We start from the raw sequence: 22,321 nt of genomic DNA on the forward strand, positions 1-22,321 counted from the left end.
AAGGAGATGGAGAAGAAGAGTTGTCCAAGTTGTTCACTTGAATGTAGCCAGTTTGATTCAGGGTTTTTGGGATTATTTTTTTTACTAACAGGTTTCATGGTCTGAAAAAGTTTGAAAACCCCTGCTTTATATGAGGAGTAAGTTAACCTGACCTTGGAAAGATAACTTAAAATCAAATGGAAATACCAAACAAAAGTCATGTCTCTTTTTAAATGGCAAATTCTGTCCTCCTCATAGGTATGGTGATGGCGTGAACAAGAACTTAGTGGTGGGCACGCTTGCCTGGCCCTCGCCATGGGTCATAGTGATTGGGTCCTTTTTCTCTACATGTGGGGCAGGTTTGCAGAGCCTCACTGGAGCTCCACGACTCCTTCAAGCAATTGCCAAAGACAACATTATTCCATTCCTCAGGGTTAGTACAGTTTTTTAAGAGCTAAAGCTGGGATAATTTGATGGGTAGAACTTGGGGATGCGGAAACTCCCTGGAAAAAAAGAGATTCCTCAGTGCATGTTTCATCTTGAGAATTTGTGCTTCCATTACTTTTGAAAAAGCAAGCATGTAATTGCCATGAAAATGGCCCAAATACTTAACAGATGGCAAACAGGGAAGCCTGTTCACAGGAATGGTGCAAGGATCGCCATTGTTTTGAACCCAAATTAATTTGCAACTAGACATCAAATACCAGATTTTACAATATAATATATTTCTGTATTATTAATTTATTGCACTATAGACTCCGCATCAAATTTTAGACTTCAATAATAATGTGATCCCCCCCCTTTCTTAGCTAATTTTAACTTTTAGCTTTCAATCTTAGTCTTCCTAGAGCAGAATGCTGCTCTTTATACTTAAGTACGTTATTCTACTGTGGCTAGATCTTTTTATACTTTCTTTCACACTGGCCATTGACCAAAGTAAAGTTCTCTATCTGTATCTCAAACATTTTGAAGTGATAACTTCTCCATTTTTATGCCAGTGTATTCTCAAGGGCTCTTTTGCTCCATTTTAACATCATTAATGGCTCAGTTTGCAAAGAATCTACAGCTATAAATGGATTCCACTAATGTCCACGAGAAAGACAGTTTGGTGTAAGACACCAGGCTGGAGACCAGGAGATCAGGAGTTCTAGTCCTGCCTTGGGCACAAAGCCAGCTGGGTGACCTTGGGCCAGTCAGTCTCTCAGCCCTAGGAAGAAGAAGGCAAGGGCAAACCACTTCCGAAAACCTCACTAAGAAAACTGCAAGGACTTGTCCAGGCAGTCACCAGGAGTCAAAAACTGACTTTGAAGGCACAGCAACAACAACATCCATAAAACTGTTATGGGTTCTATACAGTTTGTGATCTTCTGGTTTATAATAGTTTTAGTTCTGAACTTATTTTCCAGTGCTCGCCTTGACTCCCAGATATGCTTAAGCTGGCTGGGAATGAAGAATATTAGAGTCTAGTGCAATGGGAAGGCACTATGTGTATGAAGGCAGAGATTGATCTCTTGCAGTCAGAAGCTCCTTCCCTGTAATTTGGATCTATTTTATACCAAAACATAAGCAACATATGCTGGATTCCAGTGGCTTTGCTAGAATGAGTTCTCATGGAGGCTGAGCTAAAAGACTGTGAGAGAATAACTTCTGAAACTGAACCCAGGGGAAGTTTTTATACCCCTGAGTATGAAACTCATTCTCATATGCCTATAATACCAAATGAAGAATAAAGAACACAGATGTTACTCTCAGAAGTGGGGAGGAAACAACTATTTTGCCCAAGCAGGAGATTAACTTTACTGTTTCCTTATTTATTTAAAATATCTGCATCTTGCCATTCTGTGTGGCCACAGGCCCTTGAGGCAGCTGATAATAAGTAAGAACAAATGCATAATTACATATCATAGCTCATAATGTTCTTTTTAAAAGCATGTTTGATCTAGGGAAGCTCAACAAGGGTTGGACCAAGAGGGTGGGGTGGAAAATGGCTTCTCCAAACTTCACATCAGCCTTCCTGGACTTTGTATCCTTCTGATGCATTTGACTATGTCCCCTGTTACCCCAAACCAAGATAGGGATTCGTTTGGGTGTCCGCAGGGTGTCATCCCCCAGAGATCGGATTGGATGGACCCTGCTGGCCTTTCGCAAACACAGTTTGGTCATCGGACTTGGGGATCCGGGTGTGTGGCAGAGCGTGTGCAATGGTTATGTTGATTTGTTGGTGGTGGTCCTGTTTTTTTGTTTTTTGTTTACCTTGACTACTGATTGTCCATGTTGTTTTTATAGGTACGTGTTTTATGATGTTTTTAACTGTTCTTAGCTGCCCAGAGTCATGAATATCAGATGGGTGGCCATGTTAATTGAAATAATAAATAAATATTGGGTGGAGCTTTGATTGTACCATTGTGGCCACTGTCAACTTTTTTTTTACTCTACCCTGAGATATCCCTGGCTTGAGACCCACAGACTAAGCAGGCACCAGGTTGGAAAAAGCTGGTTAAGATGCTCTGGGCAATGGGGGTGTTTTAGCTGCTGCCCTGCACTCTTCCCACCATAAAGGAGAAACTAGTCTCAGTTGAGGCTTCCTAGCAGTTCTAGGTACTGAACAATTCCTGGTTCTTCCTGCTAGGAGGATAGGAACTGATGAAGATGAAAGGAAGGGACAGGTGTGGACATACTGAAAGTCCAGGCCTTAATTTCCACCATTGCACGTCATCTTTCCACAGTCTGACACTCCATCATTCTATTCATTGAATATACCTGATTGGGAAAGGCTGGTCTGCACTGTCAAGTCATCCCAAGAGGAAGCATTGGCAGGGGAGGAAGACATGGGAGGATGAGTGGTAACAATGGGAGGACTTAATGATACCTGTAAATGGGCACTGAAAAATGAAGATTAGAACATATTACTTACATCCATGGACTTAACTGAGAAAAGGTGAGCTAAGATTTTTGGATCTTGGCTAAGTATCCATGACTGTTGTTGGTGCTCTAATGGATGTTGCTTGGGGAGAGAGCAGAGAGTGTTTGTCAGAATGGCCCTTTAAGTGCACAGATCCCCCTGCCCTTGCTCGCTGTCTCTCTTACACATTCACAAATACATACAGTATACCCAGAGTTTACTTTACATAAAGAAATGCCCTAATGGGATTAGCTTCTTTTCCCCAAATATACCTTTTTGATTCTTTAAATGGTGCTCAGTGACTCATCATGAAAGGATGCATATTCAAACTATTTTTGTTCTTCAGTCTCTCTTCCCCCTTCTCTCCCCCACCTTTTGCAGGTGTTTGGCCATGGAAAGGCAAATGGAGAGCCAACATGGGCTCTTCTGCTCACAGCCCTGATTGCCGAGTTGGGCATTCTAATAGCCTCCCTTGATATGGTGGCCCCAATTCTTTCTATGTAAGTTTGCAAGATATTGTTATTAGATGTAAGGGGGATTTTGGCCTTCTGGCAAAGCACACCATGGTTGGTCCAGATTTGCACCTCCACAGCAGCCTTCCCACTTGAGTTGAGCTGGAATTTTTGAAAGTTTGTCCTGAATGATTGGGGATTCCCTGATGAAAAAGACTGAAGCAGCCTCTCTTCTCCTTCACTCTTGGAGAAGCTCAGGATGTTTTTATGTGATGATTGAGCATAGTTTTTGGAGTATGATAGGGAATTAAAGATGAGAATATGCTACCAAGAGAGCATTGGTGAGATTTCAAATCCCCCTCTCCAAAAAGACCCCTAGAAGATTGCTCATTCTTTCAGCAACTTCTTTACCATTTCTCCTCATATTGAATAGAAATTTTAGGGCTTGAACTGATATATCTGGAGGAATCTAGGTTGAAGGAAGCTGACGTAAACACTAAGAAACCTTTTAGTGTCAGGAGCCAAAAAATGAAAACTGAAATTTAGAAATGACTGAGAACTTCAGTGAAGGCCAACATTTCATTAGATTTCAGCCTTCTCACTCAAAATCTCTTGACAGCTTATGCCAGAGCTCTGATGTTTCATGAGATGTGGCAGTCTTGTGAGGTTTCAGACGCTATTAGTATATTTTGCTCTATTAAAGACCACCATTATTTAATATCCGTGGCACATAGACTGTTCCGGAAGACTCACTAGGTTCTAATGGCTGTCAAATGCAAAGAAACTATCAGTTATACTGAAGAAACTACCAGGGGCATTCTTGATAAGTTGCTGAGTGTTTCCTGGGATACACTTTAAAAGTACCACAAAGTGTTGCAGTCAAAACAAGAAGTTGATTGTGTGTTTTTATTCTTTTAGGGGCCTATTGCAGAATGTGAGTTTTGACTGCCACCTGGTGTTGATTCTGATAAACTGTTAAACAAAAGAAATCTGCCTGTATACGTGCAGTGACTACTCATTCTCTACTATTGTGACAATCTTTCAACCAAATCTAATCTTTGGTAACTAAGACTTAGACGGAAGACTTTTTCATTCTTCTGTTATTTTTTTTCCCCCTTTCCTGCATTTTCACTGCAGATCAGGCGCATCAGCAGAGTATGCTTAAAAAGATCAAGATGGGGACCACAATGATGCGATTGAAGCAACGCTTGGTTTTTATGTGCATCACACATGGAAAACCAGTGGAGCTTTTATCACACCGTTATGGCCATCCTGACATTTTTGACCACACCGTGCAGATACCCCTGCTACAAATAGTACGCAAGATGAGTTGTAACAATAAAATGCCACAGGAAGCAGAAATACGTTGAACTGAAATTCAGAATGAAGAAATGGGCAACTGCCAACTTTCATACAATGTTCCTCTCTCTCTTTTCTCTTTCTTCCCCTTTTGCCACCCAAAATTAGGTTTTTCCTGATGTGTTACCTGTTTGTCAACCTGGCTTGTGCAGTGCAGACACTCTTAAGGACTCCAAACTGGCGCCCCAGATTTAAGTATTACCACTGGTAAGAATTTTTAGAATAAATGTGCTAGGAGGACAGGGTTTCTAAAATTGTCTTCATGATCATGAGATGTTAAGCGTCAAAAGCTAAAAACACTAGAATTTGGGAACTCTGTGAAGCCAGAAGTGCTTGGAAAATGTCTTTTAGCCTACTATGCCTTCCTGTCCTGGTTCATACATTATTGTACCATGTTGATAACATCTGTAACCTGAATGTGTGAATAAACAATTGCAGAGACCACGACAATGGGCAAAATTCTTGTATTGCCACCAACACAGTCTTGTTCTGTGGAATCTTTTCATCCTTCTAGCTGCCATTCTTCAAGAAATACTTGTGTATGTATGAAACCAGCCCTAATAACCTATTGACATTTTGAGTTTTAATTTCTTCAGGGCCCTGTCCTTCTTAGGAATGAGTATCTGCCTTGCCCTGATGTTCATCTCCTCCTGGTATTACGCTTTAGTGGCAATGCTCATCGCCGGCATGATATATAAGTACATTGAATATCAGGGGTAAGTAAATTCATAATGAAAGTAACCTGATACAAGATAGCTGGAGGGATGGAATCGCAAAACTGGGCCTTTAATCCTCCATCCTGGTTCCATCTAGATGTTTTGGGACTCCAGCTTCCAGAATACCTTGCCAGCAAAAGGTAATTCTGGCAGAGCATTCTAAGAGTTATATCTAAATAGCAACACACCGGGAAGAAGACACTTGTTTTAATTGATGCTTCCCTGGAAATACTGGAATTAGATCTTCCAAAGAAAGTTTGGACAATAGCTATAATAACCATTTCCCAGTGTTTGAGAAGGTGCACCTTCCATAGTCACACACTGCTATCCACATTAGCTATGACTTAGGAGAGCCTGTAGTCTATACAATCTAGAAGACAGCTTCTCTTGAACTAGAGGTAGGACTGTGACCCAAACCAAAGCAGTTGATGTTATGAGATTTCATTTAAATGTTAGAAAGAACTTCCTGGTGGGAGGAGCTGTTTGACAAGAAGTAGTGAATTCTTCCCTATATCCCAGGGATGCTAGAGAAGTAGAGTTTCTGCACCAGAAGAATGTTGATGTTGAACTACAGGTAGTCCTCATTTAGTGACTCCCTCGTTTAGCAACCATTTGATGATGGTGATGAAAAAGTAACTTTACGACTAATCCTTGCATTTATGACCTTTGCAGGTATGAAAAGCAAAGGAAAGCTGAGTCACGGTTTCACTTCGCAACCGCTTCACTTAATGACCAAGTTGCCGGTCCCAATTATGGTTGCTAAACAAGGACTACCTGTAGATGATCTATGTGTTCCTTTCCTATTCTGAGATTCTAAACCTAATTTTCTCCTTTAATGGCAGAGAGGTTTACTTTAGATGCAATCAGCTAGTGAATAGTCTGTCACAGAGTTGTTAGTACTTAACAGTATGTGGGTTGGGATGAAATCAGTGCTTGGAAATTGCATTTAACTATAGAGGAGCTTCTGAAGTGTGAGAAGATAGAGGCATTGGCAATTCAGTGAAGTATCACAAATTAGCCATTACTGCCAGTTTATATTATGAAGCATCAAATTGACCCAAGTGTTGGGTCTCTGGAAAAGAATAGGGTTCTGAATTGACTCCATTCTGACATTCTCTTTTCTAGGGCAGAGAAGGAATGGGGTGATGGGATCCGGGGGCTGTCTCTAAGTGCTGCACGATATGCTTTGCTGAGATTGGAAGAAGGGCCTCCCCATACCAAGAACTGGAGGTGGGTTCTTTCACTTTTCACTTTACCCATTGGTTTTTTTCCCCAATGTGCATACATGGGGAAGTCAGTGCATTCCTGACTTTGCAAGCACTTCTCTGTGATTTAAAATGAGGTATTTAAACTCTTTTTGGGGGCAGGTTTTTCTGCAGTTGCTAAACTTTGAGGCACCCTGAAGTCCTAAGAATATACATATGAAAAGGAGATTCCCAGGATTACAGAATATATTTGCAGCACAAATATGATGCATCTCAGAGTACTTAAAAATAAAACTCGTGCCTTCTTTGCATCGGATTTAGCTGTGACCAAACATTCTGCGTGAAGCAAATTGCAATGAGCCAAACCCCTGGGGCAAAACATTCAAGTGACTAAAAAACTATTTGGAAAAGTAAGGCGGGAGCATAAAGCTGTCGAGTCCTCTGTAGAATTGCTTAATTTATTCCAGTTAATTGTTGGAGGGAGTGACATCGGTCTCCTCGAAATGCACGGTCTTTTCTCTCTCCTCAGACCCCAACTGTTGGTGTTGTTGAAACTGGATGAGGATTTGCATGTGAAATACCCCAGGCTCTTGACGTTCGCATCACAGCTGAAGGCTGGAAAGGGATTGACTATTGTTGGGACTGCAATACAGGGCAACTTTCTGGAAAGTTATGGAGAAGCCCAGGCAGCTGAACAGGTGAGCCATGGCAAAGCCAAGCGTAGAGGGTCCTGTCTTCTGGTATCTTTGACCAAAATGTTTACAACATTTCCCAAAAAACAAAGCAAGGACTCTTTCCAGGAAACTCTTTGGTAGATGAACAAACTCTTTTCTAGCCAATGCTTTCAGAAAATTTTAAGCTATACTTTTCCTATCTGGTACCCTCTAGGTATCTTGATAAATTCTGTCATTTCTCTCTGTGTTTTCCCCTTGTAAGTCAGCTGGTCATTCCGTCATTCGTTTATATCATCTCTATGAAGGAGAAAAATAATAGAACCCAATAAATAAGTAGCAGGGATCAGTTTCTTGTTCTTTAGCTCAATTCTGCCCAGGTTTTCTAGCATATTAGTTTAGCTAGTTTTGAACTAAAATTAAACCAACAAAACTAAATGCAAAGAAACCATCAAAAGCAAAAAAAGACCTTGGTTAAGGTAAAACATCAGAAAAGATTTAGTGTGGAACAAAGACCTTCAAGTTTAGCCAGATACAAAATGGGCCTGATTTTAAGGCAGAACCCCCTAAAAGAAAAATCATCTGTTTCTATTATAGCATTTCAGAAATTCTAACATAATCTTCCAGTTTTACTGTTTCAATCATTTTGGGCATGAATTGAACGTGGAAAGCATTTCTGGTTGGAACTGATGCCATAATTTTACTACTGATGATAACCTTGCAGCAAGAGAAACTGAACTCTGTGGCCTTGTGTATTTCTCAAAGGTGCAGAACTTCAGAAATGAACAGTCAAAGCTACTGCAAACAGATTTATTAAACCCTAAGTTGAATATTTTAAGCTCATCTGAGAACTGCCACAGATGTAAGTTTTGTGGTATAATTTCAGGGGGCAAACCGTGACTAGCTTCTATTATTATTATGAGTACAATGCACATACATGGTTGAGTAGTCTTTATGTAATCTGCATTCAATTAAGTCTCCTCCCACCCCACCCCCCAAAGCTATTACGACCAAATAAATGGCAATAGTCTTTTATACATTATACATTTTATACAATCATTGGTTTAAAATCTTTGTACCAGTAGTCACATGGACACCAATAAGTGTATGGAAAATGCAGTTTTCTTTATCATGTAAAGGGACAGATCTTTCTGTGTTTTTAATGATCTATTGACTGGCTTCCCATAATGATGACCCTTGGTTCTCCTTGGTTATCTTCCAGACCATCAAGAATATGATTGAGATTGAGAAAGTCAAAGGATTTTGCCAAGTCGTTGTGGCTAATAAAGTCCGTGATGGCATTTCCCACTTGATACAGTCTTGTGGATTGGGTGGCATGAAGCACAACACGGTGGTTTTGGGGTGGCCCTATGGCTGGAGGCAAAGTGAAGATCCTAGAGCTTGGAAGACCTTTATAGGTAAGTTCAAAGGAAGTTGGTTAGCATCCTTCTTGTTTCTTTCCAAGCATAATTCAAGCATTGTTTCCTATGGTGAATAGAGTGTGTAAAACCATCTATTTAGGGCTGTTCTGCTGCTCAAAAGAAAGACTTAGATGCTGTTCTGAGCTTGCAAGGACCTCTGGCGAAAACTCTAATTTGGATGGACTTCATCTTACTAAAATTTCCGTCTCCTGTAAAAAGAGTTTCTGCATGTTGAATCCTTCTTCTGCCCTCTATTGTTTCTCTACTTCATGATTTCTCAGTAGTTTTCCTCCAAGGAACAAGGGGATACAGTATGATCTTGGGATATTATGGCTTGAATTCAACAAAGGGCTGTTCTCATTATCATTCAGAGTTCTTACATTAATATAGATGATAATGTGGTTTATGTGAACTTTTACAATTTCATTTTTAAAACTTTGGAAACTGCCTTTTATCAAGTCTGGTTATTATTTTGAATAACTCATATTTGTCAGCATTGATTGGCTACACTGATAGATCAGAGTTTCTTTGGGGTTCCAATCGAGGACTTTGCTTAGATCTTCCTGGTAGGGCCAAAGTCTTCTGCATGCAAAACATCTCTTTTGTCCCAGAATTATACTCTTCCTGATTAACAACATTGTCAATTTGAAATTGATGAAATGCTGTTTCGGTGACTTTAATTAAAATATTATTTGAGTTTACCTACAATAGTGTTTGTTTGTTTGTTTGGAGGCGATGCACCAAAATTCTTTAATTCTTCTCCCTACTTCCTCTTCTTAACTGTTTGTAGCCAATCCTGCTTGTCTTTCTGCATCTACCATTAGCTTGGTGGTGACCATTTCCTTCCAGTTCTGTTCTTCTTCCAGTAATCTCCACCAATCAAGAATCATATATGAGATACAATTCCAGTCCTATAGCCAATTGGACTTGACTGTCAGCCACAATGTCTTTCTTTTTTTAAAATTTCAGACACTGTCCGCTGCACAACTGCAGCCCACCTTGCCTTGCTCGTGCCAAAGAATGTGTCCTTCTATCCCAGCAATCATGAGCGTTACAATGAAGGGAACATCGATGTATGGTGGATTGTGCACGATGGAGGCATGTTGATGTTGCTTCCATTTCTCCTCAAACAGCATAAAGTAAGAATGCCAGGAGCTAGCTAGAATTGACTGGGCCTGTCCTGTGCAAACTAGCTTATTCTGAGCCATTTATAGCATCTATTGATTGATCTTGCCTGATACAGTTGAGAAAATTCACAATTTCTCCAGGGTATTCCCCCCTCCCTTATTTTTTTTTTTGACATCTCTCTATGTAAGACGATGGATATAGCAGGTTAACTGTATAGTGACCTATATCAAGTAAGGAGTTGATGGGTTCTTATATGTATTTCTTGGACTATATTCCCAGAAAGAAAAGTTCATTTTTATTGTAATTAGAGGGGTTGGTGGTTTTCTCCCCACCCCCATAAAGTGACCAACCTAGTGGTCTTACTCATCCATGTGGTCCAGCAGCCCAGATGATGGAGGCAGATACCCCATGGGCAGGAGATTGGGGGGAACTATAGGTGACCCATGACCCATGCACCTGTTCAAAGAGCCAATTCATGGAAATGTTGGTGTTTCCCAAAGTTATTTATTTATTCAATTTGTATGGCCACCATCTCAAACCAGTGACTCAGGTCATTGCAGAGATGGGCAGCATTGCAGTTCTCAAATGCTGAGAATTGTGTAGTCTTATCCTTGCTTACAGACTAATATATATATATGTGTGTATAGAAACTTACCTTTTCAGAGATACATGCCGTTTATGGGCCTGCATATATTTGCACAATTGTATGGACTTGTCAGATAACCCTTCTATAAAGGTGTGCTTTACCAGATTCATTGGAATTTGTAGAGAGGACTGAAAGTTTTGAGAAAATAAATGTTTTCCCTCCGCAGGTTTGGCGAAAATGCAAAATGCGAATTTTCACTGTGGCCCAGATGGACGACAACAGCATTCAAATGAAGAAAGACTTGGCAGTCTTCCTTTACCACCTCCGAATTGAGGCTGAAGTAGAAGTGGTGGAAATGGTAATGGAGTTCTCCTGTCCTGCAGTGGCTGGTCTATATATTCTGGGCATGGTTCCAAGATTGTCTTTTTCCTTTCTTTAGCAAAACAGCGATATTTCAGCCTACACTTACGAGCGGACCTTGATGATGGAACAGAGATCTCAAATGCTGAGGCAGATGCGGTTGACCAAAACAGAAAGAGAGAGAGAGGTATGTCTTCTATTTGCCATTGCAAAATGGTGGTGGTGACCATCAGTTTGGTACCTGGACACTAGGTGGAATCCAGATTTGGTTATGATTGAAGCAAGCATGGTAAAGTGAACGGGCTACAAGATCTCTGTAGGCAGCCAGGACAAGCCACAGTGAAGTCAAAATGATGTCCTGCATTGTGTGATTTTGTAAGTCCTTGTACGAAATTGAAAATAACAATGACTTTTGCAGGTACATAATTTGTGTGGTATGCCTCAGGCATATCGTCACGTGCCCTCCCTTCCCTTTCCCCTTTAGACATCTATGAGTTAGTAATGGCTAAGTGGCCCCATTGATTTCAATAGATCTAAATTTGGGGGATGCTGGAAAGTCTGAGACACGTGTCCAAATATTATTCGTACATCTTTTCATTAAATTGTAATGTTTCCCATTATAAACTGCTAAAGGGAATTGCCAAATATTTACGTTTAAAAGAAAGACTTTTGCTTATTCAGCTGGCCAGCCTTGGCAATTGGATCATGCACACTTGCTCTGTTGTTGCAAGGGATTTTCTAAAAATTTGCTAAAAATGTGCAATGCTTTTTCATGGTCACGGCCAGATTTGAATGATGGACGGTAAGGCAAGGCGTTCCTAATGAAATCCACATCACCCATCCCGATTTTTCATTTATTTTCCATAGTAGTTTGCATTCTTGCTCCCCCCATCCCCAATTTATATTAAAAGAAATCCCTAATCTTAGGCATTATAAAATGTAAAGAAAAGGATCTAGGAGAGAATAGAAAAAAAGCACAACAGGGTGATGGTGGTTCACTTGTTCAGATGGCTGGAAAGTTCCATTTGTTGGTTTGACTGGGCTCCAGTTTGCACTGCGTTGGTTCTGTCTGTGCTCTGCTGGCCTGTTCTCCTCTCGCTTGTTCCTCTTTTTATTCTTCTCTTCCCCTTTGGCTTGCTGTTTCTGAGATCAGGCATCATCTACAATTTCTCTTTTTACCTCAAGACAAAAGAGTTCCTCAAAAGCCCCTTTGGCAGTAGTTGGGCAAAAGAAGTTTCCTCCATACAGAGTGGATGTTTTTGCTTCGCTCTTCTGGAGAAGGGGGTTTCTCAAAATTTTAAGACTGGCCAACAGTGGTCCTTCTAAAGGCTTCCATGATCTGTAACAAACAGTGAAGGAATCAGGGCTCTTTTTCTTCTTACAATTTAAGCTGTGCTGCCCTGGTTGCACTACCAGTCAATCATGATATTTTGCTCATCCAAGATACTTCCAATTTCTGTCCCACCAGTGATTCTCCAAGCAGACAACAAGCAGCACTTCACACTGGAATAGCAGAGCATTGTCCTTTGGAGATTAACCATTTTCCACCATTTGTTCTTCTAGGCTCAGCTGGTGAAAGACAGACATTCGATCATAAGGTTAGAGAGCCTTTATTCTGATGAGGAAGATGAAGGGGAAGCAGTGCCAGAAAAGATCCAGATGACTTGGACAAAGGATAAATATGACTCTGAGAATCAAGTCGGTAATAGTGCGGTGGAGAACTTCAAGGAACTTATCAGTCTTAAACCGTAAGTGTCCAAGATCTTTGCTGGAATGAAAACTTTGACCTTTTTACATTGATGCAAGTCCATCACATTTGTAGTGTTGCAGAAAATCTTGCTTGGGTTGGCTCTCTGTTCATTCTGGTGCTTTTATTTTTGCTTGACGTTATCTACAGTATTACCATTATTTTCTCCTGAACAAAAAAAGTCCAGCTGGAAGTAGCCACTGCTGCTGCCAAGAACAAAAGACAATAATTAGGGAGTGATGCATGCTGTCCTCCACTGATTAAATAGTAGGGAGTTTCCAAAAGATAGGGTGTTGCATTGTCTAATTAAGTACCACCATCCCCTTGATAAATGGAAACAGGAAATGTTTTTGTTGACAAGAGACTTGATGAGGAAGCAACTCCAAGTGAAAATTATCTCCATCCTCAGACAAGTCTTAAAGTTCCTGGTAGTAACAGAGCCACAAGCCAAGTCTTGAGTCCTTTCTTTTGGTCTACCTTGTATGCTTTGTCTTGCAAACAGAAAGCTGAGGTACCCCAAAGTAGGTAGTGTGGAGTTTCTTTAAGCTTGTTAGGATGAGTCTTTTTTCCTTGGACTTGATCCTTCATTCAGAAACCTACTAGATCTACTGTCTATCTACATCTACACTTTTATTCCGGCATCCAGAACTCTAGCTTACTGGGGAGGTTAATGCATTTATTTATCCAAACACGTACCTGCATGCTCCAGAAAAGCGAGCAGGGTGTCAGAACTTGCATCAACCAACAATTGTTAATTTACAAAGCATAGCAGTCAATGGGAGTTTGACTGATTTGCTTCTGCCAATTGTGACTAGGGAGGGGGGCTAGTAGTTAATGGTTGTAATTGGAGTAGTACTGGGAGATGGTGAGGAGCTTAACCTTATACGGGCAATGAAGCCGGACCTGATCGCAGGCAAGGCCAGTGGGGGCCTGATGGCCAGGAAGGAGCTATGGATCCCTGGGAGGAAGGAAAGAGGTCACCACCAGGTGAAGAGGAATTGAGGCGCCAGGGCAACAAGGAGAGGGGGGATAAATAGAGGGAAGTTTTTCAAGGCTTTAGTTTTAGCAATGTTTTGTTTCAAGCTGCATGTACCACCTAATAAAGGAGCATTTATCTGAACTGGGCCTGGTTTCATGAGAATTCTTCTGAATTGGGGTTTGGACTTTGTGGACTTGACACAGAGGCTGTTTCCCTGATCCAAAGAGGTCCTTAACATATGCCCTCTCCCCTGAAAAAGCATGTCCTGAATCCAGAATCTGGTTTCATGACTGGGGCAACCCTAAATGCCAATTCTGAAGTAGCGTATACCCAGCGTTGAGGTCACAGTTTCACTGTGCCTACTAGCTAAGAGCCTTTGCTAATTAGGATGATATGTTTATTCTTTAGGGCTTTGTGATCCTTCTGAGGATAATTGCTTTGTTGCACTTGCCAGTAATTGCTCCCAGAACACTATTTAGAATGCATGTGAGAGAGAGAGAGAGGCCTTCTCTAAGTAAAAGTTTCAGGCAGTCTTAAATCTGGCTTCCTCCTTCTCCTCCCCCCACTTCCCTTCCCTTCCCGAAAACTATGGAACTGAGAATCTGAAGGATGACATATAGGTAGTGAAGACTTTGTTTCTACCCCATCTCTGGAATAGATCATTATAAATCACTCCTGCTCTCTTTTGCTTTCTTTTTCATCTCTATAATCTACAGTATAAATGTTGCCTCCAAACTTCCAGTTTTCGTCAGCAACCAAGTTTAATGTTGGTACGCATATAGCATCCAATCTGTGTACATACAATATCCTGGTGCCAGCTTCCATGTCATATTTGTTAAACACTGCTTCCTTTCAGTCCTTATTTTAGAACTGGTCTGCTGGTCTTTGTGCTAGTGTGTGCATGATTTTCTGTTCTATACAATGTATGCTTTCTTGTTTACGTACCTGATATAATATTACATGCTTGTGTGTGTATGTATGTGTGTCCTCTCTTTGTGTCTCCTGTATACTTACAGGTTTATAACTTTATTAACCTATTTCTAGAGTTAAGAAGGGATATGCAAAATGTGTTGATCCAGGAATAGATCATTCCAGTTAAGCCTAGAACATTGTGTTTCCTTCTGGAGCATACTGAATCTTCTCCAGACCATGCAATTCCAAAATAATGGTTCAGCAGTCTCCAGAAGAAATCCTCCAAACCAAAACTGGAGCAAGATGTCCCAGACAGAATATTCCAGGTGAAAGAAATCTGTTTCAGGCCCAGACCATCCTCAGAGCCCTTAGGACTGCTTCTACATTTCTGGAACTGGTCCATTCCCAGATTAACAGGAGGTACAGATCTCTGGATCCACAGTACTAAAGCTCTTTTTCCCAGTTGTTTGAGTTCAATTGCTTGTTGAACTGATCCCCGTTAATTGAGAGCTATATATGCATTTGAGCTGATTTTTTTGAACTAGGTGAAATGGAAAGAGCTATTCCCTGAATGACTTTACATATGTAAATGGAGATGGAAGACATTATTGTAACTATCACTGCCATCATTTTTGGCATTTTGTTTTGAATGCACAACTGTTGAAATTTGAACAAGGACTTTTTAATGAGGGGATGGAACTCATACACATGTACACTATGCACCATTTTCAAGATGCTGAAAGGTAACCCTTTGGGCAGAGAGGTATTCCAAAACATTGTGTGTTTTTATTTTTATCTATCTATCTATCTATCTATCTATCTATCTATCTATCTATCTATCATCCATCCATCCATCATCCATCCATCCATCATCCATCCATCCATCCATCCATCCATCCATCCATCCATCCATCCATCCATCCATCCATCCATCCATCCATCCATCCATCCATCTATCTATCTATCTATCTATCTATCTATCTATCTATCTATCTATCTATCTATCTATCTATCTATCTATCTATCTATCTATCTATCTTCAGGAACTTGTCCAGGCATTTACCACCAGGAATCAAGACTGTCTTGAAGGCACCAAACAGGTGTGTACATGTGCGCGTGTGCACGTGTATGTGTGTGTATATATGTGTTTGGTGCCTTCAAGACAGTCTTGACTCCTGGTGGTGAATGCCTGGACACATTCCTGAAGTTTTCTCAGCAGCATTTTCAGAAATGGTTTGCCATTGCCTCCTTCTACCTGGGGCTGAATGAGAGTGACCAGTCCAAAGTCACCCAGCTGGCTTTGTGCCTAAGGCAGGACTAGAACTTATGGTCTCCCAGTTTCTAGCCTGGTGCCTTTAACTACTACACTAAACTGGCTCCCAACAATATTTCTGTGGGTATGCTGTTTTCCACTTGTTGATTTTTGTGTGATTTTGACCCCTCTAGCAACCAGTCAAATGTCCGAAGGATGCACACTGCTGTGAAGCTGAATGAAGTCATTGTAAATCGATCCCATGATGCCCGACTTGTTCTTCTCAACATGCCCGGTCCTCCAAAAAACATAGACGGGGATGAAAACTGTATCCTTTTCAATGAAATCCATGATTCCATGTAAAACATGTAGAACCATCTGAACTTACAGCCTTGTGATGGATTCGTCTAGATTTGGTTAGGTCTCTGCTAGCTAGTTGTTGTTGTTGTCGTTGTGTCCAACTCTTCGTGACCTCATGAACCATATCGCGCCAGGCCTTCCCGTCCTTCACTGCCTCCCTGAGTTTGCTCAGTTTCATGCTCATTGCTTCAGTGATGCTATCTAACCATCTCATCCTCTGCCGTCCCCTTCTCCTTTTGCCTTCAATCTTTCCCAGCATGAGGGTCTTCTCCAAAGAGTCCTTTCTTCGCATTAGGTGACCAAAGTATCTGAGTTTGAGCTTCATTATCAATCCTTCCAATGAGCAGTCAGGGTTGATTTCCTTTAAGATTGACTGGTTTGACCTCCTAGCAGTCCAGGGGACTCTTAAGAGTCTTCTCCAGCACCACAGTTCAAAGGCATCAATTCTTTGGCGCTCAGCCTTCTTTATGGTCCAGCTCTCACAGCCGTACATTACTACTGCTAGCTAGAAAGCAGTACAACTCCTATTTCTTGGACTGTCCAAGAGCCTGAAATAACTTTTCTAAGGAAAAGGATTAATTTTCCCATTAATACAGACCATATTTCAATGGGGTGCCGTCAGTCCTTGTGAAATATTATGTATCTCTTACAACCTGATTTACATACTTAAAACTATTCCAGGAAGCCATCACTCCAAATATAAAAATGCCATCTTGATTTGCAGTCCAATTTACGTTGCAGTTAAGTTTGTTTCTCCATTTCATGGCATGGGCATATAACCAAAGATGTATTTGAGGATCACAGGAAGAACATGTAGACTAAACTGCAGCATAAGATGTTTCTCCAAAATGAAATTCAGCCCAGAGGAAAATTTTTCAAATCTTACGGGATAGATACTGATGCCAGAATTCTGCAAATGTCGGCAGCAATAATTCTCTGGCTTTCTTGCTGCAAAACAGGCTGGTTTTCCAAGTGAATTGTTGGTTTCATCTGAGTCTTAAGGTCCATGTAGCAGTTTAGTAACAATCGATCTCACAGCTTGGAAGCACAAGTTGTCAACTGCATCAAACTGTGTGTCATCGCACTGTTGCAAAGCTTGATATTATGAAGACCATTTAACAGACTGGATCATCCTGAATTCCAAAAAGGCATGAGGCTCCCACAACCATGGCTGGCTAGGGAATTCTGGGAGTTGAAGTCCACATATCTTCAAGCTGCCAAGGTTGAGAAACGCTGGCATAGAGAACTCAACAATTAACTTGGGATTGTTTACAAAGAAGTAGATTTCTGCCCTTCAAGAAACCTCATGTTTTGTTTGATATCTTGCCAAAATAATCATGCTTCTCTTCTAGATATTTGGAGCTTATTAATTCTGTGAAGACGCAGCTGTATTTTACTTCTACTGGGGTATATTTCTGCTCATTTATTACCTCTCATTATTTGGACTGCCGTTTGCATAATGTTTTACATAACACTAATTACATTGTGGATTTCTAAAGTAAAAGGTAGATATAAATACCTTAATAAAATTAAGGTGCAGGCAGTCCTTCATTAATCCCAAGGGAAGTGGTGCAACATAATAGCCCAAACTAGGTTCCAAACCAAGGTTTAGCTTCCAATACAAGGGAATAGATCCTACAGTGCATTCATTAAACCAATTTCTTTTCTTCTCAACAGTCTCTTATACACCAGCTAAAAACCATAACCACCTACAAAAATAGTTACCCCAATTAGGGGGACTTTGCAAGAAATGGACGGACAAGACCATTCTTCATTTTCACCAGCTCATCTAATAAAAGAGCAAATGTAACCAAATGCATTTCGTCAAATGCAACCAGCAAGTCATGTTTGCAGATTATCAGTGCAAATTCTCCGGCTGCAGTTGAGTCTTCAAAACTGAGAGCCCTTAATTTTAACAGAGGAGTTAAATACATGCGTGATCCATAGCATCTCCAATGCTATGCGTGTGCTTGTTTCATGAATATATTTGCCAATGTTTTAAATGTATTTGCAGTCCTAGAACATTTGCAGTCCTACGTACATTTGATGTTCTGTAGCAGTTCCATGTCAAGCTGACGTTTCTTGTCCTTAACGCTCTGATCCAGATATGGAATTTCTTGAAGTTTTAACTGAAGGCTTGGAGCGCGTATTGCTGGTCCGAGGTGGTGGTCGAGAAGTCATAACTATTTATTCCTGATCCCAGAAGATTGGCTCTAGCTACTACTTTACCCTCTTCATGAGAAAGGACATTCCAGTTCAAGATGAAGATTTTGACTTTGCTTTTTGTTGCTATGTTTTCACAAGTGTACCCCAATACACTACAGATGTGAATGCAAGTTCCAATGAATTTTTCCATTTGCCACATATCTGTTTCAGAGTATTTCTGCCAAGGACACGTTTAATCGCAATGCTGGGATGTCAGTTTGCTTCTGCTTTTCTATACTGGCAGATGTGTGTGCAGAACATTTTCTTTTTTTTTAAAGAAAAACCAAGTACGGGATTTTAGTGAGCATACATTGCTATAGGAGGACTGAATTTGGTTATTAGATAACAGGATTTACAACAAACAATTTCTCAATTAGGATTTAAGGGGGACTTTTACAGAACAGCTAGTTTTTGCTGTTGCCTCAAGATTTTCTAAATGAAGAGAGCCCTGCATTGTTTAAAATGTGTGTGTGTATAGTTTTTGTAAACCCACCTTCACAGCCACAATTTCAGTGCGGAACACGAATTTATACTTAACAGATTTTAAATTATAACACTATGGTTTCTTGCAGTGATGCATACAGAACTCTGGGTCTCAGATTAAAATAGACCCTCCATGCCCCCTATTTATTTTTTTTTCTCTATTTATTGGTTAGAATCAGTGGCAATAAAAAGATCACCAAGAGTAATTTGTTGAGGTTATGTTGCTCCACTAAGATAGCCTTCTGGTAGCTAAATTTGCGACTAGAGGTTTTCTTAAAAGGTTATTATCTAGCTCTGTTCTCTTCCAAACTACAGGCAAATATGTAGGTCATACTTATCAAAACTTTTAAGTACACTCTTGGGCAATGTGCTGGCTACAGATTGAAGAGTGTAGACATTAAGGGAAGGGCATTTTATACTAGAAACTCCAGGCTTTTTTGCATTAGTTTTCACATCCATTCATTTGTACTTATTGTACAGGTCTGTATCTCTTTTTTCCAATAAAACATTGCATACATTTGAATCCGTATTAGGTGTCTTGAAGTGAATGAAACTATCCATCATGGTAAGGTAAGTATTTTCCCCCCATTATCTTGACCTGTTTCCCAACTAGTTTAACGACTACTCCAGAAGAGAGCCTACTGCCCAGTCTGATAACAGCTGTATGACAAACTGGGAATGCCGATCACCATTGTCCAGCTGTGGGCTTATCAATCTAAGGTAGCCTTTCTAAAATGCTTGTCCCATAACTAAACTGTTGTATAACTCCCATGATCCCTGTCCTTTGGCTAGAAGCCATGAGGACTGTACTCAAAAACATCTTCGGAGCACAAATTTGAGGAAGGTTGATAAAATTTCAATCTTTCTGCTTGGTTTGATTATTAAGAGATTATATTAGCAGTTGTCCAATGCACCCATGAGTTAGATGGTCTTCTTCAAGAATATAAGAATGTCACAAGGGGGTGTATTTAATATGAAGACTTTCATTAATATGAAGACATTCATTCATATGAAGACTTTCATATGAAGACTTTCATTTTCACCCATGAGTTAGATGGTCTTCTTCAAGAATATAAGAATGTCACAAGGGGGTGTATTTAATATGAAGACTTTCATTTCTTCATATCCTTTGATGCCATTAGAACTTGGTGCTTGAAGAAAAAGTGAATTCAATAATAAAATAGGACAATCATTTTAATGTGTGTCAAGGCCTTCAAACTCACCACAAAAATAGCCTTTTTACAAAGTCATCCAGACAAAATATATACATTTATAGTTGACACTTTTTAATCTCTTAAAATTGTACAAATCTATGTAAATTTGGTGCCATTCAGCCTTATACATACACTCATACCTTTGACATACACGTACATTTAAAAATAAATAACGCTTCAGCCTCATAAATCAGAAACTGATTTTACGACTTTTAAAAAATCTATACACACAAAAAGTTGTTTTTCTTCAGAATCTGACATTTTTCAGGCTGTTGCATAGGGAAAACCAGGCATGGTCCATAATGCAGCTGGTGGTTTAACCTCTTTTGCTCTTTAGGGTGTCATTTCAAAAACTTTTAATCCAGTTGAGGCATGCTGTAGACGTCTTCTGTTCCAGAAAATGTCAGGAGAGCAATACAGTTTCACCTAGCAAAGTCACAAGAAAGCATAAAGTTGTGTTTCTCTGGGTTTTGGAAAAGTTTAACAAAAACTGCTGGATTGGGGTCAATATCCTGTAAACAAAGGCCACAATTTAATCATTAGACTGCCCAAAAATCATACAGTATGTATAGTTAAGGTCAGGGTTCTGTAACTAGTTTTATGTTTTAAAAAGGAAGTTTGGGCCTGGCCATGGATCTGCAGTGTTCAGGTCTGATATTTTTATCTACCATGTATCTTGGTAAATGTTTTGCTTGGAACATAGGATAATACAGCTAGACTGTCTTCTCGTTGCATCTTGGAAAACCTGCTAGAAAATTATGTGCTTTTTGACAACTTCCATGCCCCAGAACTTCTAATCTAAGCAATATTTTCAGGGTAAGCTAGGGGTTCTTACCAGGTGGCTTTATAAATAACCCACCCAAGGGAACTCAGGTTTCTAGGAATAGAATTTGCTGTTGCTGACTCGTTTCTCTCTCAATCTGAAAGAAAGCAAAGGGGGGAAAACAATCAGCTACAAGCTTAAATGCATTAGTTCTCTTCTTCCCTAACATAGCCGTTTTCTTAAAATTATATTTATGCATTTAAATTCTTGCTTAAATACAAATAATTCAAAAAGAAAGGAGGTAATATTTGTAGATGGCACTGTATGCTTTGGAAGTCCCATTGCTTTCAGTGAAGTTATTTTAAGCATGCATGCATGAATTCTTTTTATATAGCCATCCACGTGACATGCAACTTAAGGTGGTGTACTCAATTAAAAAAAAAACAGCAAATAATATTTGCAATATAACAAAGCTTATTGTATCAGAGGTAGTTCAAACTGCCAAGGATAATCACTCAAGACTAGTTCACAGGACAACCTGACCCAATACTGGTGGGAGAACCACATCTTTTGAGCCTTTCATCAAGCACTGAATCCCATCCAGGAATGTGACTGGTTTTTATGATCTTTTTATTTAAATACCCCTTAACTGTATCTCAATATGGGTCGCAGTAAAAAACAAAGCTGTAAATAAGGCCTGGTGTTCTCTGGCTTTCTAAAAATAGGGATTTTCAGATGAATGTCCTCTTAAGGATGGAGCTGCAGAATTTGCTATCATCTAGTCATGTTCCAATGAAGATAGCCATTGGGACTCCATTCTATCACCTACTTCCTTCAGTTATTAATCAGTTTCTTTAAGGATTCCTTAATAGTCGGTGTGGTTCCCAGCATACCTCCGGTTGCAGGTTTCCTGATAGACCTGCAGCTGGCCCTCGTTTGCACTGAACTCTCTCAGCAAAGCATCTCGATTGGGACCCCTGGCGTTTCGCCGGGTGTCATACAACTGATTGTTCAGTTCCGCTTGGCGCTGACGCAGCTGCCGGAAAGATGAATAGAGATCTTCCTCGCTTTCCTTCAGAGGAGAAAGGAAAGGAAAGGAAAAGGGATTTTTTTAGGCAACAGTAGAACACAATTTGTAGAGAAGCAAAAATCAGATTTGATGAACCAGCCAGAGGTGATTTTAGAGTCATCTGCATGTTAACTTAAAGTAAACTTAAATCATCTAAATCTCTCCCATTAAGTGGTACCAGACATTAGCTGGATTGAGTCAGTCGTGGAAAGATAGAAGCTTTTATTTTAAACAAAAATATGAACAAGTATGGCTCGCTCTCTCACTCCATGGTGTATCACAGCAGCAAACACTAAAGCTGGCTAATGGGGCATTAGGTATTTGCACCACCTCTTTCCCAGCAGGAGAATCCTATCCTGGATCCCGTTAATTGTCCTACTTGCCTCTGTTCCACCATAGCCGAATCAGGCTAATTTTTCCCCAGATCCTCTCTTCCTATTGAATTGTACTTTGTCAGCCCAAGTACAGAGGTCTGCATCTTACTTTCACGTGCAGTGCTACCAAACCTCTCTTACAATGTGGTGGCATCAGGGGAGATGACTAATTAAAATAAAGGGC

At 40.2% G+C, this 22,321-nt stretch overlaps 2 protein-coding genes across 2 annotated transcripts in view; one reads left to right on the plus strand and one right to left on the minus strand.

Annotated features, from left to right (window-relative positions):
* The window catches only part of SLC12A4 (solute carrier family 12 member 4), a 62,858-nt gene extending 43,618 nt beyond the window's left edge, over positions 1-19,240 (plus strand). Inside the window, exons 12-24 of the mRNA XM_007426063.2 lie at positions 238-412; positions 3,263-3,381; positions 4,801-4,899; positions 5,289-5,408; positions 6,534-6,638; positions 7,143-7,311; positions 8,507-8,702; positions 9,675-9,844; positions 10,646-10,777; positions 10,859-10,966; positions 12,343-12,527; positions 15,864-15,997; positions 18,135-19,240. Of these exons, the coding sequence (XP_007426125.2) occupies positions 238-412; positions 3,263-3,381; positions 4,801-4,899; positions 5,289-5,408; positions 6,534-6,638; positions 7,143-7,311; positions 8,507-8,702; positions 9,675-9,844; positions 10,646-10,777; positions 10,859-10,966; positions 12,343-12,527; positions 15,864-15,997; positions 18,135-18,226 (1,804 nt within the window). The 3' untranslated portion in view covers positions 18,227-19,240. The remainder of the gene's footprint in view (positions 1-237; positions 413-3,262; positions 3,382-4,800; positions 4,900-5,288; positions 5,409-6,533; positions 6,639-7,142; positions 7,312-8,506; positions 8,703-9,674; positions 9,845-10,645; positions 10,778-10,858; positions 10,967-12,342; positions 12,528-15,863; positions 15,998-18,134) is intronic.
* A 653-nt stretch (positions 19,241-19,893) lies between these two features.
* The window catches only part of PLCG2 (phospholipase C gamma 2), an 83,764-nt gene continuing 81,336 nt past the window's right edge, over positions 19,894-22,321 (minus strand). Inside the window, exons 32-34 of the mRNA XM_088135979.1 lie at positions 21,588-21,766; positions 20,767-20,851; positions 19,894-20,357 (exon numbers count right to left, since the gene is read on the minus strand). Of these exons, the coding sequence (XP_087992105.1) occupies positions 20,809-20,851; positions 21,588-21,766 (222 nt within the window). The 3' untranslated portion in view covers positions 19,894-20,357; positions 20,767-20,808. The remainder of the gene's footprint in view (positions 20,358-20,766; positions 20,852-21,587; positions 21,767-22,321) is intronic.

This window comes from Python bivittatus, unplaced genomic scaffold (genome assembly GCF_059951505.1).
Source record: "Python bivittatus isolate LINGU-HERP-01145 unplaced genomic scaffold, Pbiv_v1 ctg000190_np1212, whole genome shotgun sequence".
Classification (NCBI taxonomy): domain Eukaryota; kingdom Metazoa; phylum Chordata; class Lepidosauria; order Squamata; family Pythonidae; genus Python; species Python bivittatus.